Source organism: Fukomys damarensis, unplaced genomic scaffold (assembly GCF_012274545.1).
Source record: "Fukomys damarensis isolate Sample0158 unplaced genomic scaffold, DMR_v1.0_HiC HiC_scaffold_25, whole genome shotgun sequence".
Taxonomy (NCBI): Eukaryota; Metazoa; Chordata; class Mammalia; order Rodentia; family Bathyergidae; genus Fukomys; species Fukomys damarensis.
The window spans coordinates 21,921,188-21,942,849 of record NW_022900937.1 but is presented as its reverse complement, the minus strand read 5'-3'; the positions used below and the strand labels follow the sequence as shown (position 1 = coordinate 21,942,849).

The 21,662-nt window shown below is 35.1% G+C and overlaps 1 protein-coding gene across 7 annotated transcripts in view; it reads left to right on the top strand.

Annotated features, from left to right (window-relative positions):
- Positions 1-21,662, top strand: part of Myo9a (myosin IXA) — a 271,547-nt gene that overhangs the window by 136,678 nt on the left and 113,207 nt on the right. For all 7 annotated transcript variants that reach the window (XM_010627374.3, XM_010627384.3, XM_010627393.2 and 4 more), the window contains 3 exons: positions 5,618-5,739; positions 13,769-13,910; positions 17,965-18,160. In XM_010627374.3, coding sequence (XP_010625676.1) covers positions 5,618-5,739; positions 13,769-13,910; positions 17,965-18,160 — 460 coding nt within the window. The remainder of the gene's footprint in view (positions 1-5,617; positions 5,740-13,768; positions 13,911-17,964; positions 18,161-21,662) is intronic.

Sequence of the window (21,662 nt, the reverse complement as noted above, 5' to 3'; positions counted from 1 at the left end):
AAAGATCTTACACTTTTTTGTCATCTTGTCTTTTATTCTCTTTCACTTTCTCATGTTTTGGCACTAAAAATCAATTTGCTATTAATGAGAGATTCAGGCCAGTTTAAATACTGAGTGTCCTATATGCATAGCACTGGGTATCCAGTGATTATTTCTTAGGTTCAGTTGATTACAGAATCTCTTAGGAAGGTAAAAGTTAAACCACGAAAAAAAACTTTTAGGAAGAAACTGGAATATTATTTCTATGGTTCAGTTCTAAATCCTGTCTAAAAGGAACATATAGGCACATAGGTTAGGAGAGAGTTGTAATAATAGCTGTGCAGGATGGTAAATGCTACAATTGTGATGAATGAACACTTAACCAAAGGATGCAGTTAATGAGAGCCACCTACAAGTCTGGGTGGGATCCCAGGGATGATTATGGAGTATGGTTTCAAATGGTGAGTTATAATTAACACATTGTCAGCGGGTAAAAGATATTTTAGGCAAAGGGAACAGTATACTGAGGCCTTATATATCATGCAGAGAAGATGCAGATTTTTTTGTCATGGGCACGGGTTATTTGAAATATATTTAGCAAGGGACGTGCATGGGAACTGTGGAAGATGGAATAAAGAGAAATGAAGTAGAGGTGAGGAGATAATCCAAAATAGTCTGACTGTATGGTTCTGAGTCTTGATTTCAATTTAATGTGAGAGATAATGTGATTTAAGAAATAGGCTGAAAGGTTTCTGAGATTTGAAAGCTCCTTTTCTGTTAGCATTTATAATGTTGCCCTCCTTTTTGTTGTTATTTATTTATTTATTTTTGAGACAGGGTCTCACTATATAGTCTAGGCTGGGCTTGAACTCACTGTGTAGCCCAGGCTGGCCTTGAACTTGCCTCAGCCTCCTGAGTACTGGGATTACAGGTGTGTGCCACCATACCTGGCTGTTGCCTTCTTCTTTCCTTTATTTGTTCAGAATTAGCCTTTATACCCTTGGTCTTTCAGTAAATTGAATATTAGTCATGTACCAGGCATTGTGTTAAACATTGAAGATAGAAAATTTAGAGTGCAAACATCTTCTCTGATGAGTTCTTTTTTTTTTGGTGCCGGGGATTGAACTGGGGTCCTTGCGCTTGCAAGGCAGTCCACCGAACCCCTGAGCTAAATCCCCGGCTCTCTGATGAGTTCTTAACCTGCCCAGTATTTGTTTTGCTTATTCTACTTTTGGTTAGTTGAGACTACAAAATTCTTACTAACTTTGCCTTGGAAAACAGGTGGTGCCCCCCTCCCCCATGAGTAAGGGCATAGATGGGTAAAGAGAAAATCTTGATAGGTCAGTCCAGCATTTAGTGATAGTGATGTTTCTTTATTTTTGACAGAAGGTTGCTGATTCTTAATGAGCCAGACCTGAAAGTCTGAGGAACTGAGTAGGGTTTTCTGCTGATTTCAAAAGCAAGGAACTTCAAAAGCCTGTGGTAACTTTGTAGACTTTAGGTTGAGATCCCCCAAAAGGTTAAATGTTAGGATGAAACGTGAGCTGTACGTATAAGGATTGAAGTCCACTTTACATGATCCCAGTTTACCGAATTCAGATCATGTTCTAGTGTTCTCAGACACCACCTGCTTTTTTCAGTATAGGAAAAAATTATCTTCCTGCTTCAATTACCTCTGTTAAAAAAGCAAAAAAGCCACATATGGTGGTGTACACCTGGAATCCAAGCTACTCAGGAGCTGAGGCAGAAGAGTTGTGAGTTCCAGGCCAGCCTGAGAAACTTTGTGAGAGCCTGTTTCAAAATTGAAAAAAGAGAGGGAGGGGGTTGGGGATGTAGCTCAGTGGTAGAATGCCTCTTGGTACAAGCACCAGTACTGTAATCAGTGAGCACAGGTAGATCAATGTGAATAAAAAAACCCAAGAGAATGAGACATTTGGTAGCACCACAGGGGATCCAGGTAATGATATTGACTGACATGGACTCTAACGTAAATACAATTGCAAAAAAAATTTTTGAAAAGAGCAGTACTTGGAGCTAGGCATGGTGGTACATATCTGTAATTGCAGCACTCTGGGAGGATCTCAGGTTCCTGGGTAATTTAGCAACTTAGTGAGACCCTATCTCAAAATAAAAAATGGACGGAGGGGGTCACTTAGTGTGATGGCCTTGGGTTTAATCCTCACAATTACCACCACCACTGCCAAAAACAAAACAAAACCCAGAAAACAAACCCCCAATACTTTTATTACAAACTATTCAAGAAATCCTCATATTTAGAAAAACAGAACCAAAAGTATAGTGAAATTAAGAACATAAGGAAGTTAAGTTCTCAGTGAAAACAGTAGGAGCAAGAAGACAGTAGGATATTTTCCTTAAAACTGAAGCATAAGGGGCCGGGGATTTAGCTCAGCGGTTCGGTGGCCTGTCTTGCAAGTACAAGGACCCAGGTTCAATCCCCGGTACCAAAAAACAAAACAAAACAAAACAAAACAAAAAACTGAAGCATATTATTTAGGCAAGAAAAAAATGAAGAGCGTGAAAATTAAAAGTATGTGATCTAAATTAATTAAATTAGAGATAACGTTTATGGTTTAATGTTTAAATAGAAATAAAATTCATGAAGACAATACTATATAATTAAGTGAAAGAGTAAATGGAATTTAAGGGTTTTTGACATCTTTGCATTAGCTGCCAAATTATAAAACATTTTGTTTCTGTGAGGTATTTAAAAGTTACATATTAACTATTTCTGAATTAGCCACAAAGTGGTAAGAGAATATAAGGGTTAATAAAAAGGGTAACTAAAGCAAAAATAATTCAAGCAACCTTAAAAAAAATTGAGAGAAAAGCATTAAAAAAAAGGTAGGTGTGGTGGTGCCTGCAAAACAGCCTTTGCTAGCTTCATTGAAGAGTAGGCAGCAAGGGTCACTTGTTGAAATCGTAGGCTGATTGTTTCTGTGAGTATCCATTGCTGCTTACTCCTTTAGAGTAGAATGCAGTTTCCCTGGCCTTGTTTCCTAATATCTGATTAGAAAGGATATAAAAAGTAATTTAAAAGCAGTGTATAGTATATACATAGAACAGTGCATCAAAAGCAACAGAATACACATTTTTTTCAAGTTCACAGGGAACATTTACAAAATTTCATATGTTGAACCATAAAGCAAGGGTCACATTTCCAAGACCTGAAGTGATACACATTTGAATACTATAATGAAATTATGGCAGACACCAGTGACTAAAAAAATAACTGGAAAATGCCTGTATGATTAAAAGTTAAGAAATGTACATCTCAATAGCATAGAAGATGGATAAATTAGAATATATTTTGAAGGTCATGTTTAACATATCGTGGGGTATGATTAATGCTGTACTCAGGAGAATTTTATAGCTGTTAGAAGATGTTAATTTTGATTATTAATGATCCTTCCAGTGACTTGGCAGAAGATCAAAAAACTAAACTCAAACAGAAGAGTAGAAAAAATAAAAGATAAAAGAAGAAACTGAATTAAAGTGAAAATAAATATACCTTGGGAAAGGTTCAGTCCAAAAGGAATACTTTGATTAGATAAATTAACACTGCAACCCCTTCAAGAAATTTACAAGGGAGACAGATACACAGGCAGGCAGGTAGACACAGTCAGGAATATAGATGTCCAGAATCTCAGTGGTAAACAGGACATCATTGTGGATCATACATAATGAAAATGTAATAGGACACACCAAACACCTTCATGTCAGCAAATAAGGTTATCAAATGATGCAGAAAAACTTTTTCAAAACTGGCACAGATTAAATAGGAAATCTGATTCTATAGCTATTAAAGAAATTGAATGTATAATTAGAAACCTTTCCATAGAATATTGTAAGCCAAGACAGCCCCTTTACTGAATTCTCCCAATATTGAAAGAAGAGATACTATGTCTGACACAGACTATTTAACATGGGATGACAATTCATAATATATGTCAGGGTCAAAGTAACATTGATACTAAAATCTATCAAGAACATTGATAGAAGTAGAAATTACAGGTAAAATTTACTCATAAACAATTTCTAAACAAATGTTAGTAAACAAAATATGAACAAGATACAAAAAGGTAATATATCAGAACCATGTGGATTTTTTTTTCCGGTTTAGTTTTACACATAAACATGAATTAGTTTAATTCATGTGTTAAAACAAGGAAGAAAAGAATTCTAGACCATCTCAGTAGAATTGTAAAAAACATTTGGTATCCATTTACTTTTTGGTAAGAAAACAAGTTCTTAGGGCCTAATAAGTCTTTCAGGTTTTTTTGTGTTGAATGGTCTCAACTCTCCTGTTAAATTGAGAAACACACAGTTATGTATAGACAATAGATACACAAGTGATTGTGTAGCTGTATAACATCTGCTCTACAGTGATTAAAATGAATGAACTTTCAGGTGCTTCCAAACAAAATGGATGTGACTCTGAAACCTACATTTAGTCAAAGAGTCAAACAAGGGCCAGAGATTTAGCTCAGTGGTACTGCGCCTGCCTTTCAAGTGCAAGGTCCTAAGTTTGATCCCCAGTACCAAAAAAAAGTTTATGGAGCATGTACTGATAAGTTTATTTATTTATTTATTTTTGTTTTTTTGTTTGTTTTGAGACAGGGTCTCACTACGTAATTGAGACTGACCTGAAACTCACTATGTAGCTTAGGCTGATCTCCAACTTACAGCAATCCTCCTGCCTCAGCCTCCCGAGTGCTGGGATTACAGGCTTGCGCTTCATAGGTTTTATTTAGATAATATTTATAAACATGAGTTTTACCAAATACATTAGAAGTTAACATAAGAGTCTGGATGATGATTGGGAAAATCCTAATGCCCTTTCCTACCTGGTGTGTTTTTTACTCATGCTACAAAAAAGAATGTTGAGTGTGGGCTTTCATATTGTGATTTAGTGGCCAAATCAAAATAAGATGGGATTCACAGGGATGAATAAAAGAGTATTTCCCAGCACAGAGAAAGAATAAGAAAAAATGATTGCCTTGTAAGAATATGTTAAATAGTTGCTCTAGACCAGAGCTTTGAGTTTTTAATCTTGGAAATTGCCACCTTTTCATTGACACAAGAAAAATCTCAAAGAATGTATTAATGACTTTATTTTGCTGAAGTAAAAGGTTTATGAGTTCCATTATGTATATCTCTAATCACTGAAGGCGGCAGTTTCCCATTTCTCCCAGAAATTCTATTTCATTAAGTGCAATGATGATTCAACAAATACAGCTCTCTTTGATGTCTTAGAGGTTATGTGTGAGAAATGGAATTCTGACAAAAAAAAATTTTTTTTTGGTAGATGTATTTAAAAAAAAAAACAAACTAATATGTGTTGTACCAAATCTGCTACCCTGCATCCCAACATAATGCCAGACCTTGTGCTTGCCAGGCAGGCCTGGTGCCCCTGAGCTACATCCCTAGCACCATTGTACCAAATTTGTACAACTTGAAATTTTATTTTACATCTTTCTATTATGTGAAGTGGGGATTAGAGGGGGGAAAAAAGCTTAGGCTTTTCGTTTAAGCCTGGTAAAAGCTCTTCAGTCCTTTGCTTTTTTTATTATTTTCTGCAAGATGAATAAATTGTTATTTTGTTATTTGGTTTTTCTAGGAAGAATATAGAACTGAAGGAATCAGCTGGCACAACATAGATTATATTGATAATTCTTGTTGCATAAATCTTATTAGCAAAAAACCAACAGGACTACTCCATCTTCTAGATGAAGAAAGCAAGTGAGTATGATTATTTTCAATTTTGTTATTGGTCATTGGGCTTTTTATGTCTGATATTTAACTTTCTCCTTATATTTTCAAATACAAAGCCAAAAGTTCCTTTGTAGGCAAATTTTTTTATATGTGTACATTTCTAGATAAATAGGGTGGACTTCACTATTGAACTCACTTTTTCCTTCTTGCCACATTTCTTTTACATACTTCAATGTTAAGTTTGTGGATGTATATTTATTTTTTTGGTTGTGTATTCTTGAATTCAGTTCTTTTTGTTTTTTGTTTTTTGGTACCTGGGATCAAACTTGGGTCTTTGCACTTGCGAGGCAGGCGGCGAAACCACTGAGCTAAATCCCTTGGCCCTTGAATTGAGTTTTATTTATGAGATGTACTTGCAGTTCTAATGTTTATCAGAAATGAGTTTCATGATAAATTAGGAATGTTTGTTGTGACTGCACAAGTGGTAAGTGGCAAAATACCAACTTTGCTCTCTCTTAACACTGTTCAGTACCTGACACTTAAATATGAGCCTCCAAAAGCTCTATAGGGCCTCTTCTTGAGTATTTTCTGTGCCAGATAAAATATTATGAATAGTTAAGTTAGCCTACATGATGACAAGTCTAGAATTGGAGAACTGAAATGAAGAGATGGTGTAGATTTTTTTAATGTTTCGAGAAAAATGTTTAGAAATTGAATTAGTTTATCTGATTCCTAGTTTAATTTTATACTTGTTGAGCCAGGATAGAAAATATTGTGTATTTACTATCATGGGTAGAATAACTGCAGATGTATGTGGCAATGACTTTTCCCCCTCAGAAATATCCTAATTTATGTCACCCTATTACTATACCATAAATATACAGAATTGCTGTCTACAAAAAGAAAGTAAGCTGGCAGAAGCTAGGCATGGTGGGGTATACCTATAATCCCACCTTGTTGGGAGGGTCATGAGAGGATTGTAAATTTGAAGTTAACATTAGCAATTTAGTGAGACTTTGTCTTAAAATAAAAATAAAAAGGGGCTGGGGATATAGTTCTCTTGTAGAGCACCCTTATTCTCAAATCCCCTCCCCCCAAAAAGGGAAAAAATAGCAAAGGAGATAGCTAACAGTTATGTTACTATCCATCCCACCCACTCTTAAGTATATTTCTATTAATCTAAATGAATTAAAATGTATTCAACACAAATATTTTAATATTTTGTCCTGAGTTTTATAATTGTTCCTGGCATTACTATCTATACCCAGAAGTACATATTATCTTTACATTATAAAGTTGCCAAATTAGTATTTCCTGCTTCTGCTTTGCTTGCGTATCTTAGTTGTTTTTTTTTTTAATTTGGGAAATCTTAAAAATCATAGGTTATTATGGTATTCTATGTTGAAAATCCTTGTGGTTGGGCTCTTTGTTCAAGGGTTTTGTTTTGTTTTGTTTTGTTTTTGGTACCAGGGATCAAATTCAGGACCTTGCGCTTGCAAGGTCCCTGGCCCTGTTCAAGGTATTTTATAGTAGCAAAAACGTTTAAGCACTTCAAGTAAAAGATGAGGTAGTAAATGGTAGAGTTGAGATTCGTACTCTTCAGGTATTTCTAACTAATAAGCTTGAGCTTTGAAGAATTGTATTAGATTGCTTTCCCATTAATACTTAGGTGTTAGAGTCGGAAGCCTATGGTTCATATCCCATCTCTATTAACTGTACTCCACCAGTCTTAAGTTTTTCTGCATGCAAACAGGAAATGATGATGGTAAATGATGGTGCTGTCTGTGATGGGTTTATTGTAAGGTGTTTGTAAACAGCAGGTCAGGGAGTTGCTATGTAATTAAAACATGAATAGAGCAAGGGGCTCATATCTGTCCTGGAATGCTTTATGCAAAATTTCATCAAGTGTACATTTCATTATACAGAATCTATTTTCATGGCTATTTGTTTCCTCATAGATATAAATTTAGATCGATGAAGATAATGTGATGTCCTTACTGTTACTCAGAAGCTTTTTGGGTTAAGTCAGATGGCCTGACATTATAGAGAGATAAATTTTGGCTCAGTAAAAAGGAAGAACTTTCTAATCATTAGAGCTGATTCTCAGCTGCTTCAAAAAGTAAAATGGTTCATTTTTCTAGTACTTACTTTGCATTGTCTTGAGGCTAATGTTGTAGGTAAGAGACTGGACTAAATAAAGTTTCCCATTAGACAGTGCTGGGATTACAGGTATGTACTGCCACACTCAGTTTAAATAATCTTTTAATTATCCCTTCAATTATGTTTCTGTATTCAATCCTCCATGAAAAAAATTTAATAAAGCATAATAGTTTTTTTCTTATGTCATGAGCCAGTTCTATACCTCTGCTTATAAATAGACCATTTTTTGTCATATAGGAGAGGAAAAATTTCCCTCTTCCCTAAACTGACATTAAGACAAAAGCATATAAATTTTATTAAAATTTTACATATATATGGGAGTCCTCACATGAAAATGAAGACTTGAAGAAGTGACCAGAGCAGAGAAGTTACATACTTTTAGACAAATAAATGGTAACTTTGTGAGTAATATCAAGACAAAAGATTTGGGAGTGAAGTATTATATTGTTGGGAAGTGACTGAGAGATACATTGGAAAAAATTTGTAGAAGAAGGGTTATTTTCGTAAGTTAGTTTGTACAGGCCATTTCATTGGTAATTAGGATGTTCTTAGAACAGGGAGAGGCTCTTTGTGGCCTGTTTTTAGAGAGAAAATAGGTTAGAAGTCTTCATCCTGTTTCTCAGGTGCCTGTGACTCAAAGTAATCAGAAGACCAAGACAGCGTATTTTTTGGTAGCGGGTCCTGAATTCCTTCTGTCTTTTACACTTTAATGTCCCAGAACATGCAAAGGCATGAAGTATTTTTCTCTTGCTGTTTACCTGTAAAAAGAGGTTGAAAATCAGTCACATTTAGGAGAAGCTCTTTTGGGACTCACTTAAACTTAGTATTTCTTCCTAAAAATTGTTCCTATATGGGAAACATATTGTGATATGTTTCCTTAGTGGTCTCTTTTCATGCATTGTGTGTAGTGCTCTGGAAGCTTGAGTTTGGAGTTAAAAGTCTTAATCTTCTATGTGCTGGTGGCTGTGGGATGTTGGGCAGGTTGTTTTAGATTCTGCAAGATGCAGTGTGGTATTTAGGAGGGTGGAATAGTGAAAGCAAAGATTCAGTTAATAAATGGAAATGTTTGCATTGTCACCAATCTTTCTTGTACTTGAAGCTTGATAGAAATACAGGAATCTCAGGCTTTTACCTCATACTTGGTGAATCAGAATTTGAAGTTTACCAGAGATTGAAGTTAAGGTGAAAGCATTTGTTTAGAGTAATATTTTGTCAGTCTGCCTGCTCATGAGAGTTACTTTGCACAGGATATAGAATCAGCACATAAAAATCATTAGTGTTCCTGATATCAGTAATGAACCCACCCATAAGAAATCATGAAAACACTTCCATTCATAGTAGCTTAAAAAGATTAAGTAGGTAGAAATTAACCTAACCAAGAAAGTAAAAACCTCTAATGAAAATCATAGGACTCCAAAGAAAATGAAGAGCACATTAGAAAATGGAAAGACATTTCTTGGTTCTTGGATCAGAAGAATTGAAAGTATTATAATGGTCATATTACTAAACATGATATGTAGATAATGCAATTGTTATTAAATTACCAACAATATTCTTCACAGAACTAGAAAAAACAATCCTAAGATTGATAATGGAATCAGAAAAGACCCAAAATAACCAAAGCAATCATGAGCAGACAGAGCAAAAGTGGAGTTATAACAGTATTGGATTTCAAGTTATACTTGAAAGCTATAGTTTAAAAGAAACAACATGGTACTGGTAAAAATAAAACAAATTTAGATCATTGGTATAGAATAGAAGACACAGAACCCCATGTTTGTGCAGTTGTCTGTTTTTTATTTGTTATTTTTACAAAAGAATCAAAAACATGGACAAAAGACAGACTCTTAACAGATATTGCTGAGAAAAGCAGATACCTACTTGTAGAGGATTGAAACTAGACCCATGTCACTCATCCTATACTAAAACAAAGTAAAACTAGATTAAAGATCTAGTTTGAACTTTGAAACTGTTGGAAGATGACTTAAGGAAAACACTTGAAGCCATAGGCATAGGCAAAGAATTCTGGATAGAAATCCAGTAGCATAGGAAATATCAAGAATCAACAAATGAGACTGCATCAGATTAAAAAGCTTCTACACCATCAGGGAAAAGATGAAGAGAATAAAAGGAGCACTTATATACTGGAAGAAAATTTTTGCTACCTACTCTTCTGATAAAGGACTAATACATATAATATATAACTAATTCATAAAAATTAACTCCCCCATAAAACATGTCCCAATTAAGAAAAAAATGGGCAAATGAACTGAACATTCTTCTTAAAAGAAAAAAGAAGTACAAGTGGCAACTACATGTATGAAAAAATGTTCCACATCTTTAGCCATCGGAGAAATGCAAATCATAACAAACAGCTTTAATCCATCTTACTCCAGACAGAATAGATGTAGTGAAAAAGATGAAAAAATGATGAATGCAGGAAAGGATGTGGGGAAAAAAAGAACCCTTCTACATTGTTAGTGGGAGTGTAAGGAATTATAATTACTATGGAATAAGTATGAAGTTTCATAAAAAAACTAAACATTGAAATTTCAATTTGACTCAGCTGTTCCTTTCCTGGTTATATTCCTAAAAGAATTAAAGTCATCATACCTATGTTTATAGCAGCACAATTCACAATAGCTAAGCTCTGGAAGAAGTCTAGATGCTGAAGAACAGATAAATGGATAAAGAAAAAAAAACCCCATATATATAGCCATAAAGGAGAATGAAATCAAATGTAGGAAAATGGTTGGAATTTGAGACCATCATGCTAAGTGAAATAAATCCAGAAGTAGAACATGAAATATTGCATAGTTTCTCTTAACATGACAAACCTAAAGTATAAATAAATTAGTTAATAAAATAAAGGAGAGATTGTAGGAAACAAGGCTGACTTACTGATCCAGGGAAGGGTGTCAGGGGACCGGAGAATTTGAGAGCTGGGTAAAGGAATCAAAAATGATCAAGATACGTTACATACATGTGGTATTTCCCCCAAATGAACATAAATACTTTTACAAATGTGCACTAATAAAAAAAGAATGAAAAAAAAGAATAAAGTAGGAATTTGGCCGTAAAAGAAAGAAAGAAAGAAAGTAGAATTGCAAAACAAATAGTACAGATGTTAGGTCATACCTGATCAGTTAATTCAAAATCAATAGATAAAATCCAAGCATTGGTAGTTTTGAAAGCTCCAGAGGTTCTTCTAAGGTGGCCTTTGCAGAAAGCCTTTGGGGAAAACTAGATAAGAGTTTTAAAATGAGCAGTAATGTTTGATTTGTTTGTTTTCTAAGCTCTTTTTTTTCCTGATAACATGATATGTATCCACAAATGCTTGTTGAATGTAGGACATATGGAGAGGTTTTCTTTCTTTCCTTAAACACTGTTCTCATGTCAATCATTTTCCTTTAAAAATTTTTTTTCCATTTAAAACTGAGAAATACAAGCTTTTTGATATTTTGGAGACTTAGAAAATTAAAAACAAACAAACAAACCTTGCCTAGAGACAATGAGGTGAATATTCTTTTTGCCAGAAGAGGGAAGCATTTGGCTGTGGAATAATGAGATGTAAATTTGCAGAGATTAGGTTTGCCTGGGCTCAAAAGTTCTGAGTCATTCAGTCTCTTCCCCTTGGTGATGTCTAAATTTTCTGTTTATATTCTTTTTTTGGGGTACCGGGGATCAAACTCAGGCCCTTGTGCTTGCGAGGCAGGTGCTGGAACCACTGAGCTAAATCCCCGGCCCTAAATTTCCTGAATAGGAGAAGCACATGATTAAAGCACTGTTGAAGGGAACTTTATTTTGATAATAAGCTTTGGTGACTTCAAACAAGGTACACTAGAATTATTAAGAATATTAACAATATGCTGTTGATGTAGTCTTCTGGTTTTATCCATTCTATAATGGTTTTAGTTTTAGTGAACTTTTTATGAAGATGTTTTTAGGAATAGAATGTTAAAACAGGCCAAGGTGAGTAGGGAAATTGCAGTGTTGGAAACAATAAAACTGGTAACATTTATGTAATCCCAATAGCCATGGTGGCAGACTGTTTAGAGACCAAGTGCCCAAGCTGCAATCCAAAACCCATTATTTATCACAAATTGCCAATACTGCAATTAAATCTGAATACTGAGGTTTTAGATTAGGAAAAAAAGCTCGTACATTATCATCTTTTGTCTTAAAAGAAAAATAAGAGGAAGGGGATTAAAAAAAAAAACAAAAAAACCAAGCCTTGGGTCTGGGGATTTAGCTCAGTGGCATCATGCCTGCCTTGCAAGTGCAAGGTCCTGAGTTTGATCCCTGATACCAAAAGCAAAACAAAACAAAACAAGCTGTGGTATGTACATGTAACCACTCCCCAAGATGATTGTGAACTACATGAATTGCAAACATTTGCTAATAAAATAAAGAAAAAACACAACACACACTCCGTAGGTTCTCCACCAGTGGCAGTGGTTTTACTTGTATTTTTTTATTGTGTTTATGCCATTATACCTGGTAGTGTATATATTCTGTGGATTAGGAGACCGGTTCTGAAAGTTTACCTTGCTGGCCCAAGGTTGCTGACAGAAATTATGACAGTTAGGACCCTCTGACACCAGAGGCCATTCTTTGTCCTGGTTGCAGTGCGTGACCTATAATTAACCATTATTTTGGTTAAGTTTGAAATTGTTTTTACATGCCAGGTTTGGTATTCAGCATCTTTACAACCTCGTATCACATTATTTCAGCTATTAAACTATTTTCTGAAAGATACTTTCTTTTCTTTCTGTCAGGGACATTTCCTGTAATTTAAACCCTACTCAACTTTGAACATCTAGTTCATATTGTCTATGTCGTCTGTGAGCCTTTTTGTTATCCCTGCACACTGTTTTTTCCTCTCCTGAATGTTTATATTCCTGTATTTCATATTATGCAATTCTTAGTAGACATTGTGTGATTTCTGGATAAGAAATGCTCAATTCATATGACTAGTGAGTAAAAACCCATTGATAATATATTTAAAAGAGTAAAAGATATGATATAGAAATATTCAGGTATAGTTAAGAAAATTGCTAGCTGTGCATGAATAGGAAAGCAAAGGATGAACGTTAAAGATTAACAAAGTAATAGGAATAGATATAATGTAGAAATATATGTACTACTTGGAACAGATAAGAAAATTGCTACTTAGATATGTGTGAGGAAGTTAGAAAACTAAGAATGGACTTTATAGATTTTTAAGGATCTGTTTAAGAAATTATTTCTTATTCGCAAAGTTCTTGACCCCCAAAGAGTGTAGGTTTGGGTTTTATTTTCCATTGGGTTTTATAGTATTGCAGCACAGTGCAATCTAAGTTAAATGGATCACTTGAGCTGTAGTAGCACCTTGGTTTACAAACTTGATCCCACATTTCTGGTTGCAAACCAATTCGAACAAGAATCAAGTCAAAATCAGTGGTTAGGTTCAATGTTGACCTTATGGGGTAATTTGATCAGTTCTTGTCCAGTACAATTTGTGACCAGCATTGTGGAGAGAATTAAGTTTGTGAACTGAGGTACCATTGTAATTTCTCTTTCAAGATAATTGCATGCCTGGGGATTTAGCTCAGTGGCACCCAATCTGCCTCATAAGTGCAAGGTCCTGAGTTCCATCCCCACCACTGCAAATGAAAAGATAATTGCAAAATATGAATGTGGGCAAAATCATAGCTTTTTACTCATCATCTGTAGAATGGGAACACCAATCCTCATTATGCTCAGTCAGTGTTTAGCTTATAATCAGATTAGATACTACATGTTTACTCTTTGTAAACTGCTAAATATATGAGATGGCAATGTATTTATAATGTACTTTTAAAAAAAGCTACACTGTATACTTCTTATGTTTTTCCTTTTTTTCTCTTAAATCCAGCTTTCCACAGGCTACAAATCAAACATTACTAGACAAGTTTAAGCATCAACATGAAGAAAATTCTTACATTGAATTTCCAGCTGTGATGGAGCCTGCTTTCATCATAAAACATTATGCTGGAAAAGTAAAATATGGGGTAAAGGTCAGTGAATTTCTCATTGAATATCCTTCAGTATAGTGGTATGTTCTCGACTGTGTCACTATCCCTTGTGCACTTGTACTATTTTCTTTGTAGTTTTTAAATGTTCTTGGTCAGTAACATTTGGAGGTGTTTTATAAGGTTACTACTAAAATTTAAGACTTACTTTTCTGTACATTACCATCTTAAGTAATGTTTCTGTTCACTTTTGCAGATTAAAATCTGATGTCAGTTCATTTTAATGAACTTTCAGTCTGAAAGAATAGATATGTATGTATCTCATAGTCACTTATTCTTTCATATAATTTGTTGAATTTCCCCCCCCTCTACCCATAAGTTCTTTTTTTTCCGTTACCGTGGCTCAAACTCAGGACCTTGTGCTTGTGAGACAGGAGGCGGAACCACTTAGCTAAATCCCCAGACCTCATAAGTTCTGACAGGAACCTCATATACATTATTAACTATTTATAAGCTTGCTCTCCTGATGAAAGTTTGAAAATCCTAACTCCTGGGGAGGGGAATCTCCATAATGTCATCCATTTCCTATTTGTAGTTGCTGAGGCGATTACTCTTTCACCACTTGTGATTTAAGTGTACCTTAAATTTAAGGTAGTTAATTTTCCAGGCAAGGCAGTGGTGATATGAAGAATAATGGAACAATATGTTTTCTCGAGTCTCATATGTCTTAGTAATATATTCACCTGTTTACTGATTTCATTTATTTAAGAAGTATTTATTGAACATAGACCATGTGTCAGACTCTGTTTAGTGTTTGGAATGAGCCAGTAATAAACCAGACATGCTCCTGACTCTCTCTCTAAACACCCTTCCCCCCACTTGGGCACACACAAATTAGTTGAGCATAGTGGCACATGTCTGTAAGGTATGTAGAAATTTCTATAAAGTACAGTACCTAGAAATCTAGAAATATGAAGATCCATCTCACTTGGGAAATGAAGGTGCTTTTTCATTATCAACACTATAGTAGTCATGGAAATAATTTGATTGTACAGTGTAGTTATTAATAGAATGGGATAGTCTTTGGAGTGGGTGGGTTAGTGTTCTTTCTGTACTGGTACTTATATTTTTGTCTTTTGGCAGGCCATTTTACCTTCCTATTTGTCAGTATATTATGTTTGAGTCTGCTTTATTAAATGTTTGAATAAAATACAATACGTTACGTACAGTGTATAAGTTAATGTCTGACACCATATTAGTGCATGATGTCTCTAAATATTAACTAATAATTCCATGCTGGTGGTTATTTGGGTTTAAAAGCTCTTACTGAAGTTCACTAAATATCTGTATGTATATATATATATATATTTTTAAAATTTGTTTTTGATATATGGATATTTAGAGATGAATCAAAGATTAAGACTCCCAGCTCATTTCTCTTTTCCTTTATTCCCAGAACAAAGAAGTAGTAGAAAAAGCTCTAAAGGTAGTAGAAAAAGCCCCATCTGACTTCAGTGATATACTAGGAATACTCCTCATGGAATTCTGAATTAGAAGTATTCTGTGAAGCTGTATTAAGCCAGAGTGATTAACTCTATCAACTTTCCATTGACAGGACAAAATCCCTGTCATACATAATTTGAAGGAGAAATGGTTTGTTTTGGCTCAAGATTTTAGAAGTTTCAGCCCATGGTGAGCTGGATCAAAGACATCCAGGAGGCAGAGAGCAAGGGAGAGCCAGACAAAAAGGGGCCAGGGACCAGATAGATACAGGTCTCATGGTCACACTCCCATGACTGACCCAGACAACCCCCAGGAGTGTGCTTTATTAATCTCCTTGGCCTCTCAGGCTAATCCAAGTTGATAGTCAGGATTAACTATCGCATATACTCACTGCAATTTAGTCTTTTCAATTAGGGTATACAGTTTTAAAAGTATAGTCCGTATTTAGTTTTTTTTTTTTTTTTGAGACAGGGTCTCACTATGTAGTTGAGACTGACCTGGAACTCACTATGTAGCCCAGGCTGGTCTTGAACTCACAGAAATCCTCCTGCCTCAGCCTCCTGAGTGCTGGTATTACAGGGGTGCACCACCACGGCCAGCTGTAATCAGTATTTAGACTATATAGAACCCTCTGGACTCTTATTCCTGGTGTTTTAGCTTCCTGCCCTCTTCATTTTTTTACAGAGTATTTTAATCTATTTTCTCATGTTCTATAACCCTCTAACATGTATACTTTACAGTCTTGAGGTCATTTTAACCAGTTTTAAAATTCTGTATGCTAAGGCAAGTATGTTGCTGCACACTGATACTCACAGCACTTAGGCTGAGCCAGGAGGATTGCATTTTGAGGCCAGCCTGGGGTCATATAATGAGTTCAGAACTATCTGGGAGAATGTAAAGACCCTGTCTGAAAACAAACAAAAAAAAACCCTCCAAAATTGCATGGTAATAATATTTAAATAGAAGGTACAAAGGAAAAATGTGTATGCTGAAATAAAATTATTATTATAAGGCCTGTGGATTTAGCTCAGTGGTGCCACGTCCTGCCTCACAAACGAAAGGTCCTGAGTTAGATCCTTGGTACCACCTCCCCCCCAAAAAAAATTACAGTAAAAAGCAAATTGACTTTATTTTTTTATTTTTAAATTATTTTTTGGTTTTTCTGAGAAAGGATCTCACTACCGCCTGTGTTATCTTCCTGCCTTAGCCTTCTGAGTTTTGGGATTACAGTCATGTTCCATCATACTCAGGATCACATCAACTTTACCCTCAAATACACCCCCCCATTCAAACACACTTATCCCACTATCTGTGCCACTTTGTAAAGGAGTTCTGGGCGTCCTTTTCCATGAATGTCTCTAGTTAAGCTATAATGGCTGTGCTCATGTCCTGAATCTGTTAAAAATCTCTTTACCTTTCATGGTCATCTTGACTTGGGGAAGAGCCAGAAATCGTATGATGCCTAATCTAGTAAAGAAGTTTTTGGTGAAATGTTTTTATGAGTCCGCCTTTCTCTTGGATGGCACTCAGCCACAGCATTCACTATATTTCTAATCACTCATAAAGAAATTCTATGCAAATGTAGTATAGTTGTGCTGTGGGTAGCTGTGTTTGATCCCTGCACTTCCACTTACTGTGCATAGGGGCATAAAGGTATTAATCTAATTTCTTTTCTTTTTTCGTTTTTTGAGACAGGGTCTCACTGTGTAGTTGAGACTGACGTGGAAGTCACTGTGTAGCCCAGGCTGTTCTCAAACTCACAGCATCCTCCTGCCTCAGCCTCCCTAGTGCTGGGATTACAGGCGTGAGCCACCACGCCTGGCTGTTAATATAATTTCTGCATTCTCATACCCTAATTCATCAGGAAGTCCTTTGCCTTTATCTCCTAAACATACCCTGAATATGATAATTCTTTGCTATTTATTTTATTACCTACCTACCCCAAGCCACTGACAGATGGTTCTTCTGTGGTTAGCACAGTATTTGTTCTCCCTTTTTCTATTTCTTATGTATACTCTTTTCTTCTTATACAACAGCAGATGTTCATAAAACACCAGTTGGCTGCTGTCATTACCTAGTTGCTTTGCTTTACGTTTACATGAAGTATAATAAAATTCTTAACTCAGTCTAACAGAGCCTAAATGTGCTATTATTTGCCTAATTTTCTACCAGTTACCTTTTCACCACAATTCTCCAGCCCCTGGCCTTATTGTTTTTCTCTTAACTTGGTCAATTTATTGCTACAAAGAGTAGCTGATATGCTCATTTGCTTGCAGTGCTCTTCCTGGTCTTATGTTGGCTCCTTTTCGTTTTCTGTCCATAACCATTTTCTGTAATACATCCCTTTGGAAAGGCTGACCCTAATCATTACCTAAAAAGCTGTGCTAAAATTGTGAAATATTCTAACATATGTATTACAGAATTCAGTACTTTTAGAATCAGCTGGTACTTTATAGAAGATAGCTGTTTCATTTAGTTACCTAGAAGAAAGTTCACTTTTATTATCTTTATTCAGCCACACATCAAATATGTCATCTGTCATCCTCTTGATATTAGCATCTTTTCCCAAATAACTGTTAGTACTTTTCTGAAACAGGATTTCCGGGAAAAAAATACAGATCATATGCGGCCAGACATTGTAGCTCTTCTGAGAAGTAGCAAGAATGCATTTATCTCTGGGATGATTGGAATTGATCCTGTGGCTGTTTTCCGGTGGGCAGTTCTCCGAGCCTTTTTCAGAGCTATGGTTGCTTTCAGGGAAGCTGGAAAAAGACATATTCAGAGAAAAACTGGTAAGCAGTAGTTACTGGTATTTTACCATGCTTCATCTTGTCTTTTTTTTTTTTTTGATACCGAGGATCTAACTATGGACTTTGTGCTTGCGAGTCAGGTGGCGGAACCACTGAGCTCAATCCCTGGCTCATCTTGTCTTTTTTAATGTCTTATTCACAAGGGATAGCATCATAGTAATTTTTATTTTGTTTTCTTCTCATACTCTGATATGTTTCCAAACTTATAAGTTGAGTAAATTTTATGACTAAATATGTATATTTTGCATATGTAGAGGTATATTTTTATTAATAAATAGTGATAAAAATAATGATAGAAAGTACTTGGTTGCTACACAATAAATCATTGGTATGACTTTGAACAAAAATTAAAGTGATAATTATATAATGATTTAGGATTTAATTTTTGTGCTTTTTTCCTCATGCATAGTTTTCACTATAATGAAATATGGCATAAATTAGGAGAGAGGGTGGGTGGAAGTAATGTATTAAAGTGAAGGGAATCCTGCTTCATTGTCATATCTTTAATTTTTGTGATTTTGAGCCAAATTCAATGAGTAGCTGGATAGAAGAATTTTTTTCTGTAAAAGTCAGTATTCTTTAAAAATTATTACTATTATTTAAAATTATTAAATATTAAATAATAAAATTATTACAAATGCATTATCTGACAAGATAAATTAATAGGTCAGATAAAATAGGTAAAGCATCAGTTAAATACTCATTTTTTCTCTTACCCTTAGATTATTGAATTTTCACTTTGAAATTTTGAAAAGGATGCCCCCCCCATGCCTCTTAAACCAACATCATGAGCATGTGTGATCTGTTGGAAACTGAACTGTTGCTTGCTACAGCTCTAGCTATAGACAAACCATTGCAGTAAAAGTTTAATATCAATTTTTAATTATTTGAAATCAATAAATATACTTGGGAGATAAAGAATATTGAATTTAGTTTTTGTTTTTAGATTGTATTATATGTGAAGTGGTCTTCATAGACAGGGATAAATATAATGTATTGAACAAATAAAAAGATTATATGAAACTTGGTTTTGCCTTTTACAAAGTGGTTCCTGAAAGGGTATGCTTTCTTAAAATACTTTATGGAGAGTTTTTTTCCTTTTAAGGTGCTTTCTTTTTTTTTGAGACAGGGTCTCACTATATAGTTGAGACTGACCTGGAACTCACTAGCCCAAGCTCGTCTCGAACTCACAGTGATCCTCCTGCCTCAGTCTCCTGAGTGCTGGGATTACAGGCGTGTGCCCCCACGCCTGGTTTAAGGTGCTTTCTTATTTATCATACAGTTTTTTAGTAACACCATTCAGAATTGATGGTATCCTCTAAGATGTTATTGACTATCAAGAAAAGCTTTTCTTGGGCTGGGGATTTAGCTCAGTGGTGCCGCCGCCTGCCTGCAAGTGCTAGATCCTGAGTTTGATCCCCAGTACCAAAAAAAACCCAAAACTTTTTTTTTGTATTTACTTTTTAAAAAGTCAATTTCTGCAGTTTCACATTGTCTTTATGTTCCTTTGGCATTTGAAATTTGTTCTTTTTTGGCAAGCTAGTTTTATGTTTATTATTATACATTTGGGAAATGATAAAATTTATTTCCATTTAATCTATTTTTTTTTTGAGTTATGCAGAGCTTCTGTGAAATCACATTTTTGGAAATTCTTTGATTTTAGAATATGATATGCATATTGCAAATTCATAAAGTGAGCATAGAGAGCTCAATAAAGTAACACAATGTAAAAACACCCCTGAAATTACTACTTAGGAGGAAAAGTGGAGCCTTGCCAATGCCCCAGAATTCTCCTTTGTATAAACTTTGTAAACATTTTACTTCTTTTAAAGGAAAAGAAAAATACTGGTTAATTTTTGTATTGAGATCTAACTGAAGATTTACTTCAGAAAACAAATTTCTATTAATACATTCATGAGGGGGCCATAAATTTTTGTATGTCTCATTGCCAGGTGGCTCTGAACCATTGGTGGTACATGCACAATAATCCCATTGTGGGGGACATGGGACAGTTGTGTGTACCACTAGCGGTTAAAGCCAGCAGGAACACCTTAGAAAATACATTCGTGTTAATGACACCATTTGTTCTAGCATTTTGCCTCCTCCACCTCATCACTTTCTTTCATGAGTTTAAAATAAAAAGAAATCATATAATTAGAACCTTATAGTACTGCAAAATAAAAACTAATAGATTAATTTAAAATGAGATTACATAGTAGATAAAGAACTTTTATAATGTTCATAAATAGTACACAGATATTAAGATGAAATATAGGTAAGAGATTATTTAAGCAGAATCAAGATATGGCAGACAAATAGCAACGGAGACCAGATCTAGAATGCAAATAAGAAATCAAAGATACTACTTCTAATGAAGAAAAACAATGCAGTTTATTTTCCTTTCTTATGAAAATCTTTTGAAAATGTTCAGTGGACCTCTTAGCTGATTATCAAGAAACTTCCTAACCGAACAACAACAAAAATCCTTCCCCACTGGTTTTTTCAAGGAATTTCCTGGCATTCTCGTCTCTTAATCAGACCAGCTGAATACAACTGAGAGAATTGAATTAAATACTTCTTTTGTTATTTTTGTTTTGTGCAGGCTTCCAATTTAATACCATTTTAAGGTCTTTAAATAAAAATTGTTTTAACTACTGTTTTTGAGAAAAAATTTAGTATATACAGTTTTAGAATATATATTATGGTGATTGGACTACTGTATTTGAAGCCAGAAAATACTCTTAGTAGAGTCACATAAATAGGTTGCAAGTTGTAGTGGATCTGCAGGTTGGCTCTGCAGGGGGTAGAATGAGAAGTTGTAATGATTGTGTGTGCTCAGCAGTTAGAAAATGGAGAGCAACTGTACCTTCAAGGGAAGGCAACCGCCTGTTACTGTTAAGGGGATATATTCCTGTCCTTATTCCAGTAGAGTCACATATAGGTTGCAAGTTGTAGTGGATCTGCAGGTTGGCTCTGCAGGGGGTAGAATGAGAAGTTGTAATGATTGTGTGTGCTCAGCAGTTAGAAAATGGAGAGCAACTGTACCTTCAAGGGAAGGCAACCGCCTGTTACTGTTAAGGGGATATATTCCTGTCCTTATTCCTGCACTCTCTCTATACCCCTGAACTTAATAGCTTTGTAAAGATAGTAAGGTAATTCTACAACCTCTGGATTCACTTCAAACCTGCTCTAATTCTTTCACTTATCTAATCCTCTTGTTCTAAGTCGAACCCCCCATCCTAAATGGTAAAGATGCCATATTGAAAAGAATATTCACTGCAAACATACTATGAGCTGCTTCTTGAAATTAATCTAATTCACATGAGTTAAAGGTGATACATTAATGACTACCATAAGTGGTCAGTTGGCAAGCTGTGCCTGATCCTATTGGGCTGCTGAATGTATCAATTGGGACAAAGAGTGGTGATTGATTTAAAGAGTTGTTTTCTCTGATATTATGAAAACGAGAATGTCTATGAGTCAT